The sequence below is a fragment of the Chelon labrosus genome (genome assembly GCF_963514085.1).
Source record: "Chelon labrosus genome assembly, chromosome: 6".
Taxonomy (NCBI): domain Eukaryota; kingdom Metazoa; phylum Chordata; class Actinopteri; order Mugiliformes; family Mugilidae; genus Chelon; species Chelon labrosus.
The window spans coordinates 23395744-23420883 of record NC_140342.1 but is presented as its reverse complement, the minus strand read 5'-3'; the positions used below and the strand labels follow the sequence as shown (position 1 = coordinate 23420883).

At 43.0% G+C, this 25140-nt stretch overlaps 1 protein-coding gene across 2 annotated transcripts in view; it reads right to left on the bottom strand.

Moving 5' to 3' along the window:
- Nucleotides 1-25140, bottom strand: part of LOC311489821 (zinc finger E-box-binding homeobox 1-like) — a gene marked incomplete at its 5' end in the record, with an annotated part of 72598 nt that overhangs the window by 9915 nt on the left and 37543 nt on the right. For both annotated transcript variants that reach the window (XM_084547112.1, XM_084547113.1), the window contains 3 exons: nucleotides 394-599; nucleotides 727-879; nucleotides 14461-14640. In XM_084547112.1, the coding sequence (XP_084403238.1) occupies nucleotides 394-599; nucleotides 727-879; nucleotides 14461-14640 (539 nt within the window). The remainder of the gene's footprint in view (nucleotides 1-393; nucleotides 600-726; nucleotides 880-14460; nucleotides 14641-25140) is intronic.

Below are 25140 nucleotides of genomic sequence, written 5' to 3'. Positions count from 1 at the left end.
TGACCACAGGAAACCTAATGAGCCCAGGTCAAGGTTGAGGGAGGTGAAATGAATTTTATATACTGGATCCTTGTAGACTCCCTAGATGTGCCACCCTCTTTCTTTCTGTAATCTAAACTGCTGAAGCCGAATGTTGATTTTGTAGGAATAATAAATCAAAGTGCATTAAAGGAGACCCTAACATAAAAAGTATGCACGAAGATTAAACAAACGATAAAAATGTCTCAAGAAATCCACTCCTAGAGAAATTTTAATCTAAGAGAAAAGACTTTATGGCAGATTTCTTTTAGGAATTAATCTCTTAAGGCTTTCCAAAGACCCTGAAGCCCGCAAAGGAACTGGTTACTAAGATATCAAACCCTGTGCTCGCTCTTGCTAAAATGTGCAAATTACCTGCTCTCTGTTGAGAACCCTGTGATGGGTCATGTGCCTCTCCAGCTGCGAGCGGTAGGTGAAGGTGTAGCTGCACTGCGAGCAGCTGTAGTTGTCCTCGCTGGTCTCGTGACGATACTTGATGTGCTCCTTCAGCGAGGCGTTGCGTTTGTAGCCCCGGGAGCAGTAAGGGCAGGTGTGCAACTGGGAGAAGGAATCAGGCGTTCCTGTAAAAAAAGATGTACGTATTAATATATATATCTTTATGATGCAACTTTTGTCTCACTTGTAAACACTACTTGACTTACGAGACGGTAGTAGTGAGGAGATCGGGGTCATGTGTATAAATATTACCGTTTTCATCAGCGCCTCCGGTCTCGGCTGGACTCTGCTCGTCGTCGGGCGCTTCAGGATAGATGATGGCTGTGTCCCCCTGCTGGAGAATCTCTTCTACTAGAGCATCCTTCACCGCCTCCTCTTCCTCTTCGGACACGCACTCTTCCTTCACTAAAAAAAAAAAAACACAAGATGCACAAAATGTATGATTATTTTAGCAGCTGAAGTGTTGACGTGTATGGAGCAGCGGAATGATGGATTACTGTAGCTCCATCCTTGAAAAGATGGCAAGAAAAAAGTTATTTTATCAAGAGATTAGATTCAAGAGCTTCTGTGATGCAGTTTTGAAGCTTCACCACTAGATGGCGCCACATGACTTGCTAATATTCCCCATGTCCTGTCTCGATATTGATATTACCACATTTCTGCAAGGTCTTCAGCTTATATTTCTACAGTTATTTTAGGCCATCTCTAAAATTTCAATGGTGCATTGTCCGATTTAGTTACTTTTCTTATCAGCTCCCCAAAATCTGAAATTTCCAGACGTCCCTGTTGATGTTTGACACTTCATGATATCGTCATAAATGAGCAAACAGCGTCAGCCTGTTGGTCTGAACGCTGCCAAAAGCCAAGAGTACCAAACGAAACGAAGGAAATCTAAATTTGGATTCAGACGTTTGTGTGACAGCTCATCACCTCTAAAAGCCTAAAAAAGGACAAAAGTAGAATTTTGATTAGAAACGTGATAAGCTAAAACAACTCTCCTTACATGACTCCTGTAATACTTCATCAGCTGACCTTATCCAGTGCTAAACTACTGAGCTTTAAAGAACAAAGCCAGCTGTGCAGAAAGTGAGGGAGCCTGCGCTTCATCCAGGTCCTGCTTTCCCCAAACGGCCTTTTTTTTGTTTTTAGAAATAACACGTTTAATTGTGTATTCGGCTCCGTCCAGCTTATCTGAACCGTCCTGATGAGATCTATTAGTGATGTGAGTTCACTTGAAACAGCTGGTGTGCTGACAGTCTGTGTTTTCTCTGTAACCGTAATGAGCTTTTCAAAGAATAATAACAGCCCCCGGGCTTGATTCAAATGTGGCACTTCAGAGGAAAGTGACCCAGCAGGGATGTTAACGGTGGTATTACTCTGACAGTCTGTCCTCTACTCAACACTCTCTCTCTCTCTCTCTGTGTCATTAAACCAAACACTATTCAAATTAAACAACGAGATGTGGAGCAAAGCAAGTCACTAAATTGCTCAGAACAAAATAAATATTAGTACAACACTTTGGAGTACAATAAGCAAGCGTGTTCAAGCTACGATCCGATGTTGTGATCTGTTCTCCCTGTCGAACTCATTCCAGATTAATGCTGCAACAGTATCATCAAACAAGAGTGGGAAGTCTTCAAATGGAGATGCAATGAGTTGCACGCTTTGTATGAAATGAAACGGCGACGTGCCACCTTTCCTTAACTCAAACCAACGAGGCAGCAGCGTCAGTATCTGGACTATTGGTGATTTCTGTCTGATTCTTGGTTGTTGGTCAGCGTCTAGAAGTCAAGTCATTGCGTCTTATTCTGTTATTTTTCAGGTAAGAGCTCAACAAAGACTCGCTAGAACAGATGCTAATGAAAAGCAGCGTATACTTAATCGGCACAAGCCACTGAAATTAAATCATACTCAACACTGTGTCTGCTGATTAATGACAGAAAATAGGTATCTTTGGTAATTAGGGGTGGATAAATTAGAACTTTCTCATTAGTTAGTTAGTTCATAGATTTAAAGAACAAAAGTTATTATTCAACCGCTTAACCCGGTCATGGGGGTGCTGGATCCTATCCCAGCTGTCATAGGGCGAGAGGCGGGGTCCACCCTGGACAGGTCTCCAGTCTATCACAGGGTTAACACAGAGAGACAGACAACCATTCACACTCACACCTATGGCCAATTTAGAATCACCAATGAACCTAACCAGCATGTCTTTGGACGGTGGGAGGAAGCTGGAGTACCTGGAGAGAACCCACGCAGACACAGGGAGAACATGAACACAGAAATGCCCCAGTCAGCCATGGATTAGAACCCAGAACCTTCTTGCTGTGAGGCATCAGTGCTAACCACCATGCCGCCCTTAATCCATCATGAAAACTAAAAATAATTAACCCAAAGTAATCGATTTAAAAACTCATAGTTTGCTTGCCACCCTTGTCTCTCTGTGTTAGTCCTGTGATAGACTGGAGACCTGTCCAGGGTGTACCCCGCCTCTCACCCAATGACAGCTGGGATAGGATCCAGAGGACAAGCGGTTACAAAAAATGAATTAAATAATTAATTTGTTTAAGTCCATTCATGTCTGAAAATGTCATCTTACTTACGATCACAAGCTTTTATTTTGAAAAATTAGCGAAACTCAGCCAGGATTTAAGGGAAAAATGTCCATACGTCGTTACAGTACTGCTCAATTGTGTTTATTACAATTTATAAATCAAACCTGATTTCTACTAACTTAGAAGAAGGCTCACGCAACAGTAGCCAAGGTATAGTCTCCATGTTGGGCTAAGCTCCAAAAAAAACCCTGACTCCTACATTTCCCATAATCCCACTTTTTATTATTATTTTTATCATTATTATTATTAGTCTTCCTCCCTCCTCAAGGTCTCCTTCTTTAACACTCCTCACCTCCAGTTTATAACACAGCGTTCTGTTAAGAAGCCTCAACACAAGCTGGAGATAACCTTGATGGACTCAAACTTCACGCAAACATGAGATTATAGCAAAGTTTAATCTCTGGTTTAAGGTGATTTTTTTTTTTCATATTTAATGCCAATACATATCTCAGAGCGTCTTTCTTCTTCTTCTATCTTCCAAATGTTTCAATCTTGATTTTTTTTTTTTTCTGTGTCAGTCAACTTTGTTTTGAAAGGTCGCTGTTCAAACAAACTCTCTTATCAGCGGAGTATTTGTTGCTCGTTGCTCTAAGCGCTTTCATCGCGCCGAGAGGAAGACCTGCCGGTGATAAGACCTGACGTTGTGTTTAACACTGATGTCTACACCAACAGCAGACAGAGAACTGGGGCAGGGAGCCTACTTCGCTCTCTAGGTGAATAGAAACGCTGATAGCGGCGAGGTGAAACTGTGAACCGGCGTTGCCATGGCGATCGAGCATTTTTAAAGCCAGGCAGGCAGGCAGGCAGGGCCGGTGCCAAAGGCCACGCCTCTTCCTGCCCGAGCCCGTGTCAGGGACAGGTGCAAGGCTGTGTCTGCAATAGTCTGCGATCCCAGAAGAAGAAAGGCGTCATCTGTCCTGAGCTGTGAGAGTGAATGTGTCTTCATCAAGAGGGCGGGTCCAGGCCGGGACGGGCTTGGCCGGGCCCCGTTAAGCCTCATTTTAAACACTTCCCATGATCTCATCTGAAAAGCTTTCCAAATCTCTCTTTCCCCTGCGAGACGCACTCATCTACCTTTCAAGATTCCCCTTCCTCCTCCTCCTCCTCCTCTCTTTGCTCACTCCTTTGTCTCCCACTGCCTCTTTCTTTCTCTGCCGCTCCTGATCCACCTTTTCTCCTTATCTCAGTCCTTCCCTCCAAGTTATATTTGTACAGCTCTGGACTATGTGTAGCCCACGACACCCTCTGTCTTTACTTTAACCTCAGTTCAGATAAGAAGAAGAAGAAGGAAAAAAAGACCATTTTAACAGGAAGAAGTGGAAGGAATCTCAGGAAGAGCAGCTCTTAAATCTGTCCACACTGAGCTGGCTGTATTCAAAAACATCCAATTCTCTCCACTTTCGCCCACATTGAGTGATTCTGTCGTTTCAAAATTAGGCTTTTTAAAAACAATAACCAGGAGTGAAAATCTAGGCATCTGAGAAAACCGTCCATCTAAGGTTTCTGTGCCGATAAAGTTAAGAACACAACTTTCTTTGGACTTGTGTGTGTGACTGAGTCGAGTGCAACAGCAACAGCAACAGCAGAAGAGTTCAAGGCTGCATCAGTCAGCCGCGGTGGAGTCGAGGTTTAATAAATGCTCAGTTATTTGACAACAGAGAGGGAAACCGTAAACTATTTAGCTGTCTTACATAACGGCAAAAGCGATCCCAGATATCCGGAGAGAACAAGTTTATATGGGCTGAGGCTGCAGAGCTGCTCGGCTGACTGGATTATTCGCCACTGTGCTACCAGCGCTGGACAAAAGCCCTACTCGCACGGGACTAGTTTTACCTGGGGACGTCATGTGACTCAGATACAACGTCTGTGTTTCATGTGGCACATTCACACGGGATAAGCAAACTCTGTCTCTGCTACTTTCTGCTTCATTTCACTGCATCTCTGAGGACATTTTACACTTTTTGACAGCTTACGTTACTTGGCAATTTCTAACTGATAATAAAAAATGTGTTTTTACAAATAAAACATGATGTGACTATTGATCCCGGGGAAGAAATTTCCAAATTGCCAGCCCCCACCTTTGCAAGATGAACATATCAATGCTCAACTTAATGATTTCACCCGTCTAAATGGGTGAATAAGGCGGCGACACCTCAACGTTGCACCCTAACATCTGTCCAAACTTTGATTTACAGCACATCCTCTATAACTCTTAAGTGACAAGAGGCAGGAAAAAGAAAAGCCGTGAATCAAACAAAAGTCTTGAAAAAGTAAAAATGCACCTCCCCTAATCACAGAGACGCCGATTCGCACAGGATTAGTTTTATCAGTTTAGTTTTACCTCTGTGTTACGAGAAATAGGGCAGGTAATTTGCAGTGTAACATCACAGACAACGTCCAAATTAGTGGAGGTCGGTCCCCATGTAAAGAAATGTAAAGAAAAACTTTAAATACTAAAATTGAAGCGAGAAACTAAAGCGTGGAACATGATTACTAGTTACTGATCAAAATGAAAGCTGACTAACTGACTAATCTTTGCAGCTTAACAGGTTGTAGCTGCGACACGTTGATTTGTCTTCGCGTCCCAAAAGTGGAGGACGAAGATTTAGCTGTGATCCTGTTCAGAAAGGAAAACATTAGTGTGGATGCACGTCGCCTCCACCTGTATCATCACTTCCTGTCGCTCTCTGTGCCTCCTCCTCCTCCTCCTCCACCTCTTTTGTCTTTCAGCACATTAACGTGTAACTGTCTCGCCTCCATCACTCCCTCTCCCAGCCCTCCTCTCCTCCCCTCACTTGATTCACCTCTCTGCATATTTTCCCACCACACTCTACAATTACACTTAATGCCTCCTAGAAAAGCTGCACATTAATGACAACCAGGACCCCGCAACACACACATGTGGAATATCAGACAGGAATGAAAACAGGAAATCATGTGGTGCACACACACACACACACACACACACATCGGCAGAGTTATTCACACACTCTCTACAGACACGAACACCCTGCGCACTGCACTCGTGTACCTTGCCAGGACCTGTCACTGCGAGTCCGTGGTGAATTTATAAGGCAGGATGGATTGGAGCTGCAGTGCGGCCCAGACTGCAGGGGGAGCAGCCCACACTAATCTCTCACCAGAGGACCAGCTCAACACCAGCTGCTCTCCCCGGCTCTCGCCTCAGACGGGGGAGAGGGAAAGAAAAGGAGTGAAAGTCAGACAATCCAAAAATATCAAGCGAAGCCTTTGAAGGGTTCCCACCGTGGCTCCGCGGCGCTGCAACATTTCATGACTTTTCCATGACTTCCCTCCAACACCAGTGTGAGCTCCTGCACACTCCTTCCTGGTTTGTTAATGTTTTTCTAAAGGAGTGAACGCAGCGGTTTCTGCTGCAGGTGCAGCTGGAAAACAACAGGTACCGTTGCCCTGACTCGAATCAATGTGTCACGTCACTGCTTCAATTTTTTTAATGTCCTCAAGGAACAAACCTGCTTCACTGACTTCACCAGTGCAGACATTTATGAGGAAAAGTATTGAATTACTATTAAAGTCACTTATATTGACGTTCGTAAATGCAGACACAAGTTTACCTTCCTACGTTATAATCATGGAAGTCACATGACAGTAACGGTCAACGGTCAAAAACAGCAGCACTGAAACGATAACACTGCATATTTCACTCTGAGTGCAGTTCTCATTCAAAATTAAGAAATAAAAACTCCACATAACAACAACTTTCTTATTAAACAAATAAGCAAGACACTTATTCTGGTGAAATGCATCTGTAACTGCTCACTGTCCAAGAACTGAAGTAAGATTTTAATAGAAAGCAAAGAAAAGACCACGGCCGTGCAACAATTAGTCACAACATCTGTGTTTTAGGTTGGAATATACCGATCAGCCACAACATCACAGGAGGAGAAGTAAATGACATTTAAACTATCTTGTGACAATTCAATGTTCTGCTGGGAAACTTTTGGACCTGGCATTCATTGGTGTGGATGTTACTTAGACATGTAGCACCCACCTAGACCAGACCAGGCACCCCCACCCCACAGCAATGACACTCCTTGATGGCAGCTCAAATAAAAACATGAAGAACAGCACAAGGTGTTGACCTGGCCTCCAAATTCACTAGATCCCAAACTGATCAAGTATCTGTGGGATGATCCACAGAGGCCCCTCCCCTCAAACAACATTGTGTTGCCAGACACCACAGGACACCCTCAGAAGGCCCATGTCCATTCTCTGATGAGTCCCAACTGTTTTGGAGGCAAAGGGAGGCCACTGATCAGTGTGTAATCATCACAGGTTAGCATGAATGCAGAAAAATCTATTCTATAAGTTCAGCAGTTCAGACTGGATGTTTGTAAAGAGGCGTACACACAGGAAGGAGACTAGCAGCAATGTGGAAAGTTAATAAAATTCAGCGTCGATGGAGAAAACCCCTTCGTGGTATTACCAAGTTTACGGTAATCCCAACTTTGAGGCGACAACCAATGAGCGACTGAGATCCTCGTGCTGACAGCTGGCTTTTAAAGTTGGGTGAAACTCTTTAAGCGTGAATGTGGCTTTAAAGTTTAGTTTGCTGGGTCAGGCCTAACACTAATTATAGTACATACAGTTTGTCTTTAGTGATCATCTGACAAGTTTACTTCAATACCAGCTACAGCTCGCTCTATACTTGGTATCTGACGCAGAACCACTCGATATAAATGTGCATAAATGTTTAGCTGAAGTCAGGCTGGAGCACTGAGAGAGAGGAAGGCTTAAAAAGTTAGAAAAGTTAACTTTATCCCAAAAAGTTGAGCATGTGACGCTAAAGCTGAGATTTACTAAACAACAACAAGCTCAGCAAATCTTCCCTGGGTAGTTAAACAACAACCAAAGTGAGAACGCCACCTATCACTTCAAACGCTGAGGAGAGCCTTTCACGCAGTATCTGTCGTTGGATACTAAACATGCAAGAGAGGAAACAAAGACATAAAAAAGGAAAAGAAAAGCCTGAGAGCAGAAGAATATAAGGAGATGTAAGGGGATCACTGGCTGCAGGGAAGTAAGGGAGTGTAGAGAGGAGAGAGGGTCGAGCTGAGCGAGGGGGAGAGAAACAAAGCCAAAGAGAGAGTGAGCAGCCCTCGCGAGCGCCGCTCACACCATGTAAGGCTTTATTCAGCAACAATGAAACGAGCCCCGAGAGCAATATCTCCGAGTGTCACATTCTCGCCGTCTCCATGGTTTTAGTATTTCCTGCTTGGCTGTAACTAGCTGCCGTTGAGATGAAGGCGGACGCCTGCGTAGGCTGAGCTGTTTGCAGGGAATCGAGGATTAAAAGGGCATTGAGTATCGGTGTAAACACGAGCCAATCAACCTCTCAATGCAGACCGGGTTCTGGCTCTACTTGTTAAATCTTGTGGCACTTTGTTTGTTTTTTTTTGTTTGCATGCATAAAGTGTGTGTTTTTGAACGTGTGCAAGCGCTGATCCGGGTTTTTCCCCCGTGCAGTTTGGAAGTGAAAAACAACTGAAACAATAAAAAATGACAACACAAAGCTGAAGAACTTCCTGCAGCTGGAGAAACTTCTGCAACTATTAACAGACAACAGTGGGTTGACTGATAAGCGGAATGCAGATGATATGATGACTAAACCTGTCCGTGTGTTCATTTCCAAGTGAGTGTGCAGACGTTAAGCTGACTCAACTCCCCACTGTCAACACGCCGTCCCAGCGGTGCTAATCAGGGGCATTATCATTTCTCTAATATCTCAGCCGACACACGTCTGCCTTTATGTAGCCCGTGGGTGGAAATGTAACGACACAAGATATATACTGCCTGGCCAAAAAAAAAAAAGTCCCCACCTGGATTTAACTAAGCAAATACTGTTGGTACGAGCCTCCCATTACTGCATGGGTGATTATCTTTAATCTGGCAACAAGTTATTTACCTACAACTGATGCAATGAGTCGCTTCTCATTTCTTAAACAACCATGTCTAAAGACACAGCCTGTGGTCCTGGAGAAGATGTTAGTCTGTTTGAGAAGGGTCAAATCATTGGCATGCATCAAGCAGAGAAAACATCTAAGGAGATTGAAGAAACTACTAAAACTGGGTTAAGAACTGTCCAACGCATTATTAAAAACTGGAAGAAGAGTGGAGAACCATCATCTTTGAGGAAGAAATTGATCGTGATCGATGATCACTTAAACGTTTGGTGAAATCAAATGGAAGAAAAACAACAGTAGAACTCAGGGCTATGTTTAATAGTGAAAGTAAGAACATTTCCACACGTACAATGTGAAGGGAGCTCAAGGGATTGGGACTGAACAGCTGTGTAGCCTTAAGAAAACCACTAATCAGTGAGGCTAACTGGAAAAAAAGGCTTCAGTTTGCTAGGGAGCATAAAGATTGGACTCTGGAGCAATGGAAGAAGGTCATGTGGTCTGATGAGTCCAGATTTACTCTGTTCCAGAGTGATGGGGGCATCAGGGTAAGAAGAGAGGCAGATGAAGTGATGCACCCATCATGTCTAGTGTCTACTGTACAAGCCTGTGGGGGCAGTGCTATGATCTGGGGTTGCTGCAGTTGATCAGGTCTAGGTTCAGCAACATTATGTTGCCCAAAGAATGAGGTCAGCTGACTACCTGAATATACTGAATGACCAGGTTATTCCATCAATGGATCATATTCCAAGATGACAATGCCAGGATTCATGGGGCTCAGATTGTGAAAGAGTGGTTCAGGGAGCATGAGACATCATTTTCACACATGGATTGTCCACCACAGAGTCCAGACCTTAACCCCATTGAGAATCTTTGGGATGTGCTGGAGATGGTCAGACTCTCCCATCATCAATACAAGATCTTGGTGAGAAATGAATGCAACACTGGATGGAAATAAATCTGGTGACATTGAAGAAGCTTATGGAAACAATGACACAGAGAATGTGTGCTGTAATCACGAAATATTGGAGTGTGTGACCTTTTTTTTGTGTGTGTATAATCTGCAACAATTTTCCACCCACTTAATCATGAACATCTTGGCCTTTTTATGACTGAAAAACTAATTAAATGATTAACACTCGCAGATGAAAGTTAGTCTGCGTCTGTGATTTAATAAAAGTCTGAATATCAAAAAATAAAATCAGCTGAAGATGCCACATTCTTAAAACTTTATATCCATTAGTCATAAGCCACATTTAAGTACGGCTGCTGCTCTCCAAATAAATGTTTTAGTCTATGAAGATGTACTTTAATAGTAAATGTGTGACTATACATTTCTATTTTTCCTCCTTTATAACCAAATTCAAGCAGGAAACATGTGAATAAAGACACAATAATGACCTGAAAGGAAGTGTAACAAACTATTCTGACATTTTAAGACATTTCAAGGCCTTACGTTGAAATCTAAGGTGACTTAGGAGAACAGAGTGAATGATGATGAAGCTGGCCTCTGTGTTTTATCAGAGAAAGATGAACAGGGGGAGATTCAATTCAGATGCAGGAGCGGGAGTCTGTTTGTGTGTACTGTAATTAGATTAGTATTTATGTGGTGTTGTACAGGCAGATCTGAAAGTGAGAGATAGAAACAGCAGAACAGCTGGCTCTGCAGGAGAACGGGGCGGGCGTTCCCCGGGGCTGAGATGAAGGATGAACTAATCTGATCAAAGAGAGAGCAGGTAGATGAACGCACGCGAAACCACCGCACACCACCGGGCTCTAAACCATCAGCGATATTACCAGCTCATTGAACGAGGCACCGCGAGACGGATCTAATGAAATCTAGAGTCAAAGGCGGCACAATCTCGATCTTCAGGTGCGATGGATACCTAGTGATATCTGATTTAAACGCAAAAAAATATACATGGAAAGTATAGTGACTGACAAAGCTGCCACACAGATCCTGTCTTCTCATGTTGATTGATTTATTTCTAAATCCCATTTATAGAAGGTTGGTTTGGGGAAAAAAATAAAATGACAGTAGTAAAGGGTATAGCTGGGCTGTCAGACGTTATAAACAAACAAAAGGTTGACCTACAAAGCTGGAGATATAGAATTCTGCAGACTGTACAATGACCATATCTATAATAATTCATTCATTCATTCATCTTCTGTAACCTCTTGTCCTGTGAAGGGTCGCAGGGGGGCTGGAGCCTATCCCAGCTGTCATCGGGCGAGAGACGGGGTACACCCTGGACAGGTCTCCAGAGAGGCAGACACCCATTTATATTCACACCTACGGCCAGTTTAGAATCACCAATGAACCTAACCAGCATGTCTTTGCTATCTTACAATAATATTCAATTCAATTATTATTATTTTTACTTGTATAACGTCAAAGAATGGAGTAGGGCCGAAGTAACGGGATAAAAAGAGAGCAGCAGAAAGAAGCAAATAAATTCATACATGCATCTGGATACAGTATACATGCTGCAAATAAGAGTACATGCATGACAAATAGGAAACTAATGTATTGATTGGAATTAAACTATTAATTACAGAAAGCTTTGCGGGTATACAGTGCGTATACCACACTTGTTTTTGCACGACATATCTTGAGAGACCACGCAACGAGATTAGTCCCCATGTGAGAAAGATCCAAAACACGACAGAAGCTGCAATCCTGAGAGGCAATATGTGAAGGTAGGGGTAAAATATTGTGGAAATGCCACAAATCTCTGTAAGCAAAGACAACATTAAGTTTTATCTTTAAATAAATTTGTTTAGAAACTGATATATCTCTAAATGAGTTACTGCTATAAGATTAAACAAGAGCACAGAGACAACAACGGTTATGAGGTGGCTGGTTTAATGTACAACTACACGAAGTATCATAAGCAGGTTGCTAATGCATAGCAGTAAGGTAGGAATAACTTGTAGGTGGGGCCAGGACCACAGAGGACATATTTTCTTTTCTTTACATCTCTGACTGGCTTCCAGTTTCCCTCTGACTTTTTCTGAGTCGTGGCTCAGTAATCACATCTGAGCGCCATATGCGGTGCTGTGTAGCAGAGCAGAAAAATGTAAATGTCGCCTTTCCCTTACCAAACAAGGGGGTCTGAAAGTGAAGTTAAGATGTCAAGAGTTCATCTCTGATCTGAAGTGAAAGGTCACGGCGAAATGACAAGAGAGGTGTTGGTTATAGCAGCACTGGTACAGACTAGGAGTTGTACCGACTAGTTGACTTCACTGCTGGGCCGTGACGCTTTAAGCAGGAAGTCGACTAGTCGCCGATCACGTGACGATAAAAACACGGACGCCTCCGAGAAGACAGGTGAGGATCCCAGTGGATCATTGCAGTGTGTGGAAATACTTCACTAAAGACGAAGCCCATACTACCGTGACATGTCAGTCCTGAAATACAACAACAGTTCTGCTGCATTGCACACTCATTTAAAAAGCCGTCCGCTAACGCTAACAGAGGAACGATCCAAATCCTCTCAACGACAGTACGACGTTGACTCAACTTTCACCACATATTAGTCGACTTTAAAAAGTCGTTCAACCCCTAGTGCAGACATATCTGAGCACACACGGCACAGAGTAAACTCCCAGAGAAGAACAACCCCTGGGCCGAGTGCTGTATTATTATTAAAAAGCACGTTAGCCTGTTAGGTATGGGATTATAAACGTTTGCTGGATGTGAGAGCGAAACCTCTGCATGGCTGCCGGCCTTCCTGAAGCGCCTCTAGTCCTCAGACGTCGCTCACTTCTCTTCCTTCTTTCTCTTTCTGTCACTTTTTCGGGCCTGCCTCTCATTTTTACTCGTCTGCATGCTCTAGTTCCGGAAAGTTCTTGACCTGATCGGTCTTTACTTCTCTGTGGATCTGAAAACGCCACACCGCGCTGAGCTGTGATCGTGCTCAGCTGACTCATGCCTCCAGCTTTTCTGCACGCCAGCAATGAATGCTCAGTTTGTTTGTTTATGTACCGTGTGAGTACCTTCGATCACATGATTCATTTAAGTAGCAACGGCTAAAAAAAACTAGGTGTGAATTTGCTGAAAGAAAAAAAAAAGCAACCAAAGACAAATGTTAAACACACGAAGGATCCGCTAACGAAGAAAAGGAACTGAGGCCGGACTTTGATAAAGACAGAGGGAACAACACAACACTGAAGTCATCAGAAAACCTTCTATAATGGACATTATCAGTGCTATACGGTCATTTAAGCACACACGGTGTACTGACGGCAATCAAGAACGTTCAAGCCGATGCTAAAGACTGCTGGGGTTGAACAGCGCATATCCACAGCAGAAGAAGAGATTAGAAACTTACGAGTTGGACTTTACAGAGGACAGACTGACTAACCTAGTTTCTTTTTTAATAAACCGCAAATTTTAATTGAAAACATAGTCAAGCCTCTTACGGAGGCGATGAACCATATTTGGTAACTTCCACGCTCATTTTAAAGTGCGTCCTGTTGCCTCTCAGCATGTGGTTTTCACTCAGCCAATCAGAGAAGATCAAGGAAACACTCTCAGGTCAAATCAGGTTCAAATGTGGTCTGCAAGGTTCCACCTCTGCATGAACGCTGATCATAACTGCATTAGGTCTAAATACATTTGTTTATCACCTAACGGCTAGGAACCACATATGGAAACTTCACTGATCTTGATTTTCTACATGGAAAAAAGTAAAAAAGTCTTCTTAAGCCCTACAATAACACTCTAGAAATTTAGAATTTCCAAGTATTTCAATGCATGGTCTATAAAGGGTTAACAATCTGTAAGCTAAAACACCTTTTCCTGCTCCTTTACACACAGTGCTAGCTCTCCAAAGTCAGAAGTACTCATGGAAAAATCTAGACCAAAAAAAATCAGGTTTCGTACGTGAAGATGAGGCACAAGTTTGCTTCTGACCTCACTTTTTAACGTTTTACTTATGTGAATACTCGCCCCGTCCTTTTAAGACTATTATCTATTAAACTAGAATCACATGACAACATAAAGATGAGGTTACCACCAATCACTGACTCATTTTAAATTTTATTACAGCAGATAGAAGTGTTTTAAAGTTGGTCTGAGTCGTCATTGATTCAGCTCTGAAGGCAGGCTGAGAAAATGTTTGCAATTAAAGTGAATAACCCTTTAACCTCTCTGAACTACTCCCACCAAGTAAGACTCTTAACTGTATTTTCCTGGTTTCTGCTGCAGATCTGTGTGGAAACAGCTTGTGTAAAAGCCTGGAGGTCTACGGGGCGGCTCCCGGATGACACCGTGCGTTATTATGTGAACGTGAAAGAGGATACAGCTGAGAACGAGCGAACACGTTCAGCAAACCTTCCCAGATTAACAGCAGCATTGAAAACCTACAAACTAAAACACATTTCAGTCCTGAGCAAACAGTCCTCTTGTTTTTACGGTGGCATCTCACCTCCGTTCCAGGAGCCGTTCTGGGGTAATACTGTTTCGGTGGCGTCATGGCTGTCCTGCGGCGTGGTCCCGTCGCCGTCGGTGACCTCAGGCTCCTGCAGGCTGTCCTCCTCCACAATGTGTAGCTTGTCCTCATCGTCTGAGTCTGAACTGGCCTCCAAGCCATTGTTGAAGTCTGTCACTGCAGGAAAAAGATGAGGAGATTAGAAATGATGTAATGCATAGCAACTACACCTTGTAATCCCAAGCACTGAGACGCCAACACCCTGTCGCTGTAAAAAGTGTTTTGATTCAAATCTGGGAGAGGAAAAAAAGATAAGATGTGATTAAAATATGAGCTGCATGGGTGGAAAGGCCTCCGTCTGACCTTATGTAGGTTTTCCACTTATAGGTGACATCTCTTGAACTCTACTTCAACTTCAGGTTTGTCTGTGGTTTTGTTCAGACCTGGTATTAACATCCGATCAGGGCAATCTGATCGGAAGTGGCCAGATTTAAGCACCTGTGTTCACACATGCGCCCCGAACCGGCACTTGAGATCCGATCTCAGTTTTTTTACGCTCTGTATGCAAATAAACGCTGACAAAATTTGGTCAGTAGAAGATTAAAACAGTCACCATCTCTAATGAATTGCTACCGTTGTTTCAGAACCATGAACAGTGCTGTTTTCTGCGTATGCATCGTTATTATTTATTGATCTCCTCCCTGATATTAGTTATTTTAGAGACACACTGCACAAAACCCAAATTACAACTCAAAACTTGGTAGGAAGGTAAATAAAGACTCAGCTAATTGAGGAAATACATTAAACTCCACACGGCTCCTTATACATCAACATGATTGCATTAGTAATGCACAAAGACAGAATGTATTAAAAGCTGTCATGACTAATGAACAGACAGCCCTTACACTGTGCTTTCCCTTTACATGTCATCATTTATAACAGCTGCTGTGTGCGTTTTTTATTCAGATTAAATGAGGCAAAACTCCTGTTGAGTAGGTGGTTTTTCAATGTGACCCAGGACTCATTGTGTGTTCACACCACCGAAGGAACGAACTCAGATGTGTGCCAGACCACATCCGCTTATCAAGTGCGACCTCAAAGCATCCTGTTCTTTACACCACCACCACTTGTGATCGGGCTGCCCCGGGACGGGATGTTGGGAGGGAGGTGTGGACCTGGAACTGTGTTTCAGTTTAAAAAGTTTTAAATATTCAGAGCAAAATGCTTGAACGGAGCCGACATGTTGTAAAAACACAACACTTCGCATGCCGACTTTCAATCACCAGTGTTTACGTAACGCTGCTAAGCAATAAGAAAAACGTGGATCGGTAATCAATTAGTCTGCCTCAGATGTAGAGGCTTGGGAATCTTTGCAGATCAGAAAATGTGCTGCACCTGAGAATGTGTCTGCATACGACAGCAGATCCCTAAAGAACAGAAAATGTATTTAGACGAACATCTACAAATTTATTTGCGTCAGATTCCTCCTCTGCAGTAAGCCTCAATTTCTTGTTTCGATGTTCTCATAGTGAATCATCTGAAACGGATCCTTAAACCTCATTAATAATTAATTAGACGAAGCCCAGTACGCCACCGTGCAGTAAACCAGCTGGAGTTGCAACAATAATAATGACAAATAATGTATCTCAGCTGCTCTAGTGTGAGGATTTTATGCTTTCTTTGTGGCACATAACTCTGCTTTTTGTTGGACAAAATAATCAGGGCATGCAAAGAAATCCTGTCGAGCTGTTGAGGAGTTTTAAAAGCTAATGTTTTGTTATTTAATTAACCGAATAGTTAAAGGAGAAACTGATTGTTGGCAACTTGACTCGGACTCTTCTTGAGATTCTACACTTTCTCTCTTCATGTAGGAAATTCAAGAAAAAGAAAAGTAAAAGGACAAATGGGAGCCAGGAAAAAGTAATCAGTTGTTTATCAACCTCCTGAAAGCGAAACTATTTTGCACTGTGCTGCTGGTGTCTGTGCGGTGCAGCTCCTTAATGGAAGCTCAGAGTGAAAAATGAAGCAGCTGAACTCGTCTCAATGAAACCTAAAGAGAGCGCGAGAGTGTGTGTGTGTGTGTGTGTGTGTGTGTGTGTGTGTGTGTGTTGATGGTAAAGACGTGGGGGTAAACAGAGACGTTTGTGCGTAAGTGATGATGAGCGTCGTCGCCGTGCTGTAATTGCTTCATCGCTGTCAGCATGTGTGCGCGTACGATTGTGTTTGAGCACAAATAAGTAAATTTATAAGAGACGTAAAGTGTGTGTGTGTGTGTGTGCGCTCGCAGCGGGGAATCTGTACATGTCAGCGGAGGTGCTGAAGACGCATAATGAGGAGGAAAGCCCAGGCTGTTCGTTCACAGGTGACAGGTGCAAACACACAAACACTCACAGGTTTCAAACCACAAAACAAGCTCTACATATAGATAAATATATATAGATGACGTTCAGGTAGCGCTGTTAACCGCTCACGCCCTTGATGCATGCACATACTGCAGACCAAATCACGCACACACCCCTACTGAAACACACCTATAGCACATACAGCCTTTGACACACACACACACTATCTGCAAACACACCCCTCCAAGACTGATGTGGCGCTTTCTGGGGACGATTCTGTCACCGCTCCAGACACATGAGCTGAGCAGGGAAAGCAAAGATGTGTGTGTGTGTGTGTGTGTGTGTGTGGGGTGAGGTCGATGCTTGTCTGGATCGATATGAGAGGCTGGGCGAGTCATGGAGGGAGTGAAACCAGGAGAAGAGGGTATTAGTATTATTAGTATTATTAGTATTAATATTATTTGCAGGGGCTCAGGTTTAAGATCTAAACCCAAAGATGGAGAGAAACATGACATTTACACAAGTCACATTTCTTTCAGTTTAAAATCCCCCTGACGTGTTCACGTTAAAGACCGCGGCTCATCTTTCAGAAGAGCTACCGTTACACAGCCGGTGACAGCAGGACAACAACATCACATCCTTCTGCGACAAGAGCCACGGTCATTCAGTTAACTTGAGGACTGTTGTTATCGATTGACGCACAGATTTATTGTTCGCAGTCTCCCCGGCTCCAAGACGGCGTCCTTAAATCACTTGTTTTGTCCAAAACCCAAAGATAGAAATAGAAAGACAAGTTAAAGAAAAATAAAAATCTGGAGCCAACAGGAAAGCCAGTCATTCGTTTTCCATTTGGTTTAAAAAATGACTTTAATAATTAAATTATAACTGTGCAGGTTTTCTATATTCTTCTAAAGGTGAATGTGGCTCGAGGCATTTTCTACATACAGTAGTTGTCTTTGCACAACAGTGGAGCTGTGTCACATATCTGTTGGCAATTAGAAAACTACAGAAAGGTTATCTCTAAAAGACTAGTGGAGTTTGAGAACTTGAGTTTCATCACTTCTTAAAGAAAGAACTGGAGAAGACACTTGTTGGGTTTTTGTAGAAGATGGAGAAGTCAATAACCTGGATGACGGAGAATCTTCACAGATATGTAAAGATTATTCTTTAGTCGACCATGGATTGATAATTTATTAATCAGTCAATCAAAGTGTTTCAGCTCTGCAATAAAGATATAAATCCATAAAAATCCTGCAGGTTCCTCCTCCAAGTTCAACTCATTTCCATATGTTATCATTCAGAGATTGTTGAGACTAAACTTATATGTGATATGATTAAAGCTCTTAGATGTATTTGTCAGTAGGACTAATCCATTATAGGTGTTTTAGGCGGTTTAGGCTTCAGCCCAGACCCTAGTGCTGTAGCCTGACTTCTCCGACTTGGTAGTAGCTTCTCCATTCATCTCAGCAATTTTCTAATTGATTGTTTTGGATCTATAAAGATGGAACACATTGAGGAAAGGCGGTTGGAGATGCTGGCTTTTGTACGACTCGTCTTCTGCAAAATTTCAGCAAAACTTTCAGTCGCCATTGTCGAAAAAAGCAGGAAGTAGAAACAAAAATTAACCCAAAAAAGACACAGCGGCGACTAGCGTGCTCACAAGTATAAATGGCTCGCACCGGTGTCGGCTAAGTTATGGCATCTTTGACCCGTAGTACCTTTAATGAGCCTTTAGTCTTTCCTTAAATGTGTTGACAATAAGAAAAAGCTTATTCTTTACTAATCCCTTAATCAAATAAAAGAATTAGAGGTGTACATTCAACTAAAATAAACACACAACTATGTGTAGTTCAATGAAGACACAAATGCTGGTTTAGTCACTTGCCTTTTTGCTGCTATCAACGACAAAACCTTGAGAAACATTATTGTTAATTAATCTGAGCTAAAGATCAAGCTTTGATGCGACCAATAACCAACATGGTGACTAGAGTGAACCACTGTGGTTTTTTTGGTCAGATGCAGATTAACTCGGCGTACTCACACCCTTACTGCAGATACAAAGACCTCCTTAAAACCAAACACCCCGTGTCTCCCTTCATTCAGACAAAAACAGGCGCTATTAACCAGACAGGCTCGTGGCTCTGAGACGCTCGCTCACATAAACAGCTCGTGTCTGTTCTCCACACCAGAGGCTGCCTGCTGCAAACGGGGTGAGATATTCTCAACAGCGACTGGCTGGAGGGGAACGGCAACCAGCTGGGCTCCAGATAGCACCGAGCGCTGGAGACGACACTCGATAAAGACGTGGGCTTTGTTTATTCTTATCCAGATTTCCTCACGGATTTTGATTGATGTGTTAGATATAGCAGAGCTCAGCTTGGCAGCACAAGAAGTGACAGTTCATATACATTTCTAGCCACTCCATTTCATTATGAGGCATGTTTCAACCGATGCAATAAAAAAATATGATGGGACAGTCCTACAGCTAGCCAGAGACATTTTATTGTAAACAGGTTTAACTCCACAGAGCTGAGATCACGTGTTCGTATGTATATCTTTTTTCCATCACCACATAAAGCCTGCCCAAGCAATACGTTTGGCAGATCTTTGCTGGAGTATAATCATCTCCCAACAGAGAGACTCCAGACCAACTGTACACCACAAAAAAAATGTGGGTAGGTGGAGTTTTTTTTGGCTGGTGTTCAGACGTTTCTTTTCTTATTTTACATTTTATCTAATCTGAACACTTATTCTCACCACAACATGATCGTCTAGAATGAATAAACTGTAGGAAGAGGCCAGCTCTCTACAGCTAGCTTCCTAACCTCCCAGCTAATAGTAGCTCTTCTTCTTTCACCGTTTCAATCACAAATTGAACTGTGCTGTGCTCTTATGTTGATCTATTGTCCTGTCCTGTGTCTTATGTTTTTTGTGTTACCTGCCTAGGGACTGTGGATGCAAATTAGCAATGCTGCTATAATCCGGCACATTTACGTCGATTTCTGTCTGAATAGATGTTCATTAATGTGCACTGTCCCTCTCAAATAAATAAATAAATAGATAACAAATGCAGAGGGCGGCACAGTGGCGTGGTGGTTAGCACTTATGCCACACAGCGAGAAGGTCCCGGGTTTGAATCCATGGGCCGACTGGTTCCTTTCTGTGTGGAGTTTGCATGTTCTCCCTGTGTCTGCGTGGGTTCTCTCCAGGTACTCCAGCTTCCTCACACCGTCCAAAGGCATGCTGGTTAGGTTCATTGGTGATTCTAAATTGGACGTAGGTGTGAGTGTGAATGGTTGTCTGTCTCTCTGTGTTAACCCTGCGATAGACTGGAGACCCGTCCAGGGTGTACCCCGCCTCTCGCCCGAACAAGCGGTTACAGAAGATGAATGAATGAACAAATGCAGACTACTGCCACCTGCTGGTGCTCTCCAGAACTTATGTGACGGGTGGACACTTGTCGCTGTCTTTGCAGTCTATTTTTTGAAATACACAGAATGTTTTAGCTCAGAATCAGGCGACATCACAGTCGGGTTGATTCCTTAAATCAGAGCAAAGTTTGCACTTAAACATGTGCATCATGCAGGTGATTAAATTTCATAAATTACACTCTGCAAAGATTTTAAAGGGACATTACGCTCCCACTATCAGTCTCCCTCACAACGTGGTGTTCAAGCATTTCAGATATACTAAACATTTCCCCCTGTTTGCCCAAATACATTTTTTGAATAACACAAATCCAGATCTAAAAAAATAAAATAAACACAAACCAAGCAGGATTTTGTCGTGAGAAAGCTGAACGGAGCAAAATTAGATCTTTCTTCCTCTCTTTTTTTTTTTTCCCCCCTTTGAATTTGATTACAGACTGATCGGGTTAGCAGGCAGGAACATGCTGCGTGTGCTTTCATTTCATTAGGCTTCAGGATTTCTGAGCTCTGAAGTCAGACAGTTATCTCGAGAAGCAAACCCGCTGCGGTTCACATATCGCAGCGTTTCAGAATTACAAGCCGGGCTCTTGATCTGAAGACGCTGCCTTAACAATAAATGACACGCAAAACTATACGAGGGAAGATAATCCGAGTCTGGATCATTTGCCAAATAGTTTACTTTCCCTGCTCTTTGGGGTGAAAGTGTAGTCGCCATAGCAACAGGCAGGGGGCAGCACTGGTCAGAGTAGGAGACAAAAAGACAATAGGTGAACTAGGGGGAGTTATTGTGCAGGGGGGAAAAAAAAAAGAGAGACGGAGAGACCTGTCCACATCACCATGACAATGTGTCAAGTGAACTGTTAATCCTCCATCTGGAGGTCTAGAGAGAGGAGAGGCCGGCTACGAGAGGAAGAGGGAAGTCTAGACAAAAGCATTCCTCCCTTCCTGCCATCCATCTCTCTGATTAAGAATTTGTTTCATAACGGGCCACTTCTTTTTTTATTTTTACTCCCAACTAATGTTTATTCACGTTTTCTTTCTGCCACTTTCCCTCTGACAGAAATAAAACAAATGTTTTAGGAGAGATCTCAAAGTCAAATCTGGTTTAATTACTCAACGAGTAAAACTCTTGGAGTAAAGAGGCCCAGCATTTTATATCAAAGATAAACTTTATGTAGAGTAAATCAAAGTTCTTCAACTAAATAAACGTCAAACACAAACCAAGACATGTTTTCAACAGACTTTTTTTTGTCAAACGTTTTGTCCCATCACAATATTTATTCAGTAACAAGAGGTACAGCATACACGGACAAATAATAAAACTGAGATAGCGTCAGCACTTTGCTAGCAGAAGATAATAATTTCTCCTCAATTAAAAACAAGGGGAAAAACTCCAGCAAGAGCAATAAGTGAGAAGACGGATAACATCCTGTTAGCCAACCTTTTTTTATTTAATGAGGGAGTCCCAGTGAAATTAAAACCGAACCAGCTCGACAAACATGGTGGAAATTAAAAAAAGAAAAATCTAAGAACAAAAGCACCTAAATAACACCCGAGTACTTCCTATATGACTATAATGAGTCAGAGAGTTAAGTTTGGGAACCCGATGGCTGACAAGAAGAAATGTGTGCGCTCATTTCCCCTCCATATACACAGAGGAAGTGCCCTTGAGCAAGGCACCTAACCTCTCAAAGTGCAAATGGATGGGTAAAAGGTGGAGATGTGTAAACACAGGAACAACAACAAAAAAAATCTCCGTATTTACTCCGACAAACTGTCCTTTTTTCTTTTAGCTTTCAAGGGCTGAAACAATAAATAACTTCTCCCAACAGTTCCGTTTGAGGAAGACGCGCGGGGAAACAATAGCGCCCGTTCAGTCGGCGAGCAGCGAACAGTCCGACTTCCTCCCCCGTTAGCGTCACACGGCGCGCGGGGCCCGCATCAAAACACGTGACCCCCGGGGAGGAAATCATGTGTGCCTGACACACCACAACACAAACCCTGAGTGGGCCACATGGCCTGGAAATCTGGGTCAAAGGTCAGCTGCTGTGCAGTGGAGAGGGAGAGAGAGAGAGAGAGGGAGAAAGGGGGAGGGAGGGCGGGCGAGGGTGAGCAGGCTGGAAATAGACCACAATCAGTCTGCTCATAACAGTTTATCAGGGCTATAGTGGACTTTATGACAATCACTTTCAGCTAACATGCTAACATGCTAACACGTTGATGTTTAGCAGGTATGTAGTTAACCATGCTCTTTGTGTTCGGTGCTAGTTAGCATGCTAACAAGTAGCTTAGGACAAAAGAGCAGCTGGACAGGAATGTGATTAGTTTGCAGGAAAGCATTAGTCATTTTTAAAGCTATATTTTTGGACCATTGTAACTTTATTGGATAGTTATTATCGGTGGAGAGAGAAGGGGACAACAGGCATGAGTAGTAGTATGTCACGATCAACTTTTTATGCCCCCTCATCCGTTACCGTCCTTTAATATTGAGTATCAACCAATCCGAGCCCAGAACTGATCTTAAATAAAACAAAATTTCCTCCCCTGGAGATGAGGAAAGGCTTTTATCTCGCTTGTATTCTCCTAGAATTCATTTTCCAGAGTAAAGTACTTCCACACGGCAAACATTTAGTCACGTGATTTTGATTCTTTATTCTTCTTCTTCAATTTTACTGCCATTAAAACAGAAGAAGGAGACATTTTTATGCAACAGGGACATGATTTAGCTAAAATAAGTGACTACACAAGTCTGGGCCTGGCTGATATTTGTTAGGATATCGAAGAAGTTGCTGCAATTCCTCACACGGGGAACATGAATCCGTCATCTACTACCGCTTATCCTTATAAATGGCCGTGGAGGGTTGACAATGGGCAAGAGGCGGGGCACACTCTGGACAGGTTGCCCAACACGAATGTCTGCAAACGTAAAACCTCAAACATCAACCTCATGGTGAGACTGAATGTCTGGAAACGATGGAGTATCTCTACAAAACATCACAGCAGTTCATGAAGTAGCTGTTGAAATACTTGAGTCTGGACCAAGGCTGCAGTATTATCTCTACGACAGCCTTGTTGTAGTAGTAGTAATAGTAATTAATCAGCCCGGCATAGTTGTAAGTTGGTAGGTACAAGAATACCAGTAAATTGTGAATAACACATCTCCGTCAACAGCTGAAGACTTGATGATAACCTCCTCCAGCTGAGCAAGCATTCACTAAACCTTTACATGAATGAAAAACGTCTTTAGTCATGATTAGTTATTGAAAAGTCCCGACTAAAGTGAGACACGTGAGCAAAAAAACAGACTGTACGACAAGACCACAGCTAGTTCCCTTGATGTGTGTGTGTGTGTGCGTATTGACCCAGTGCAGCTGTGCAGCACGGGACATCTGCCAAACCCCCTAACAGACAATTACCCCACTGTGTGTGTGTGTGTGTGTGTGTGGCAGCCAAACAGAAGAGTGTACATCACTAGAGCTGCCTGTCTGCTACTAGATGTGACCAGACTTTAACATGGTGAGCAGCTGCAGAGAGAGTCGGCCCACTTAAAGGAACAGTCGCACATTTTTAATTCACCCTGTTCTAGGGCGCCGGTTGATGACGGGGGAGGAATTTAAGTATTTAAAGGTGACATTTACTACAGAGCTGAAATTAGATGCAAAGAAAATCACAGTCAGGTGCATACGTCATCACTTAAAGCTCCAAAAATCTAGAAAATCTTCACGTTTGACACTTTCTCGTGGGAATCCCGCACCATCAGCCACTAAATCCAGCACTGCTGTTAACATTTATGTTGAGATAAGTAGTTTTTAAGTTCACAATTGTAATTTAAGGTTGTAATAAACAGCAAAATTCTATGGCATATGTTTTGAAGCCAACATGTTTGTTTAACTTTGTTTTTTCTCTTTATTTTTGGAAAAATGTTATGGACAAAACAGCTGATTAAGAAATAATGAGCAGATTAAAGGATGAAAAGGGAAAAAAGTGTTTAATTGCCACTCCTGTCACCTCTTGCTGCTATCTACTTGTGCTTTCCTGAACAAATCTGAAGCAACTTTGAATCTTTCCCTTGTAATCTACGGTTCTGCACATCAGCGCTCTTTTTATTTTGTGATTTAAAACTAGAGAACTATCAAATTGTCAAAGATAAAACGCAACAGCACACTGCTACGTGCATCTGAGGGCTTTCCAGGTACAAAAAAAAAAAGAAAGAAAATGACTTAAAAAGAATGAAAACAGACCTCGCTGCACGACTGGAAGTTGTTAACAGCGTGACTCATATTCCTGAGGTGTCTGTTAAAAGCGAGCGTCATGAGGTAAGACTGAGGCTGCGTCATCCAAACAGACAGAGGTGGGGTGTGGCCGCTCATTTCCCTGGCACACCACACCGTGTTTCCATGCCCACCTTGCTTTAATAAAGCTGACAACCTCTGGACAGGCGCACGGCAACGTTTACGGCTCCGCAGTGAGTCCGCACGCAGGAAAGCCCCTCTGGTTGCAGCCAGCGATGTAAACCACAGGCCAGGGACTACCCCACCTCCTCCCCCTCCTCCCCCTCCTCCCCATCCCCTTCCTCGTCCTGCACCCAAAGAGACGGAGCATCTGCCACGTGTATGTTCACATGTGTGTGTTTGTTACAGACTATCTCCATGTGCGTGTGTGTGTGATTAATAACTGTACAGTGAGTCTCTATAACTCACACGGGTAAGTCACTGCAGGCTAACCTGTCACAGTAACTGTGTGTGATTGTGTGTGTGTGTGTGTGCGTCCACAGAGTAATCAGGACTCTCCAGCTGCTTCCTGCTCGGCCCAGGTGCTCAATCAGACCTCTTTCTCTCTGTTTGAAGGGAAGGCCCCTCAGCAACAGTAGGAACCACAGAAAAGCTTCTAAACGAGGCCTACAGCCT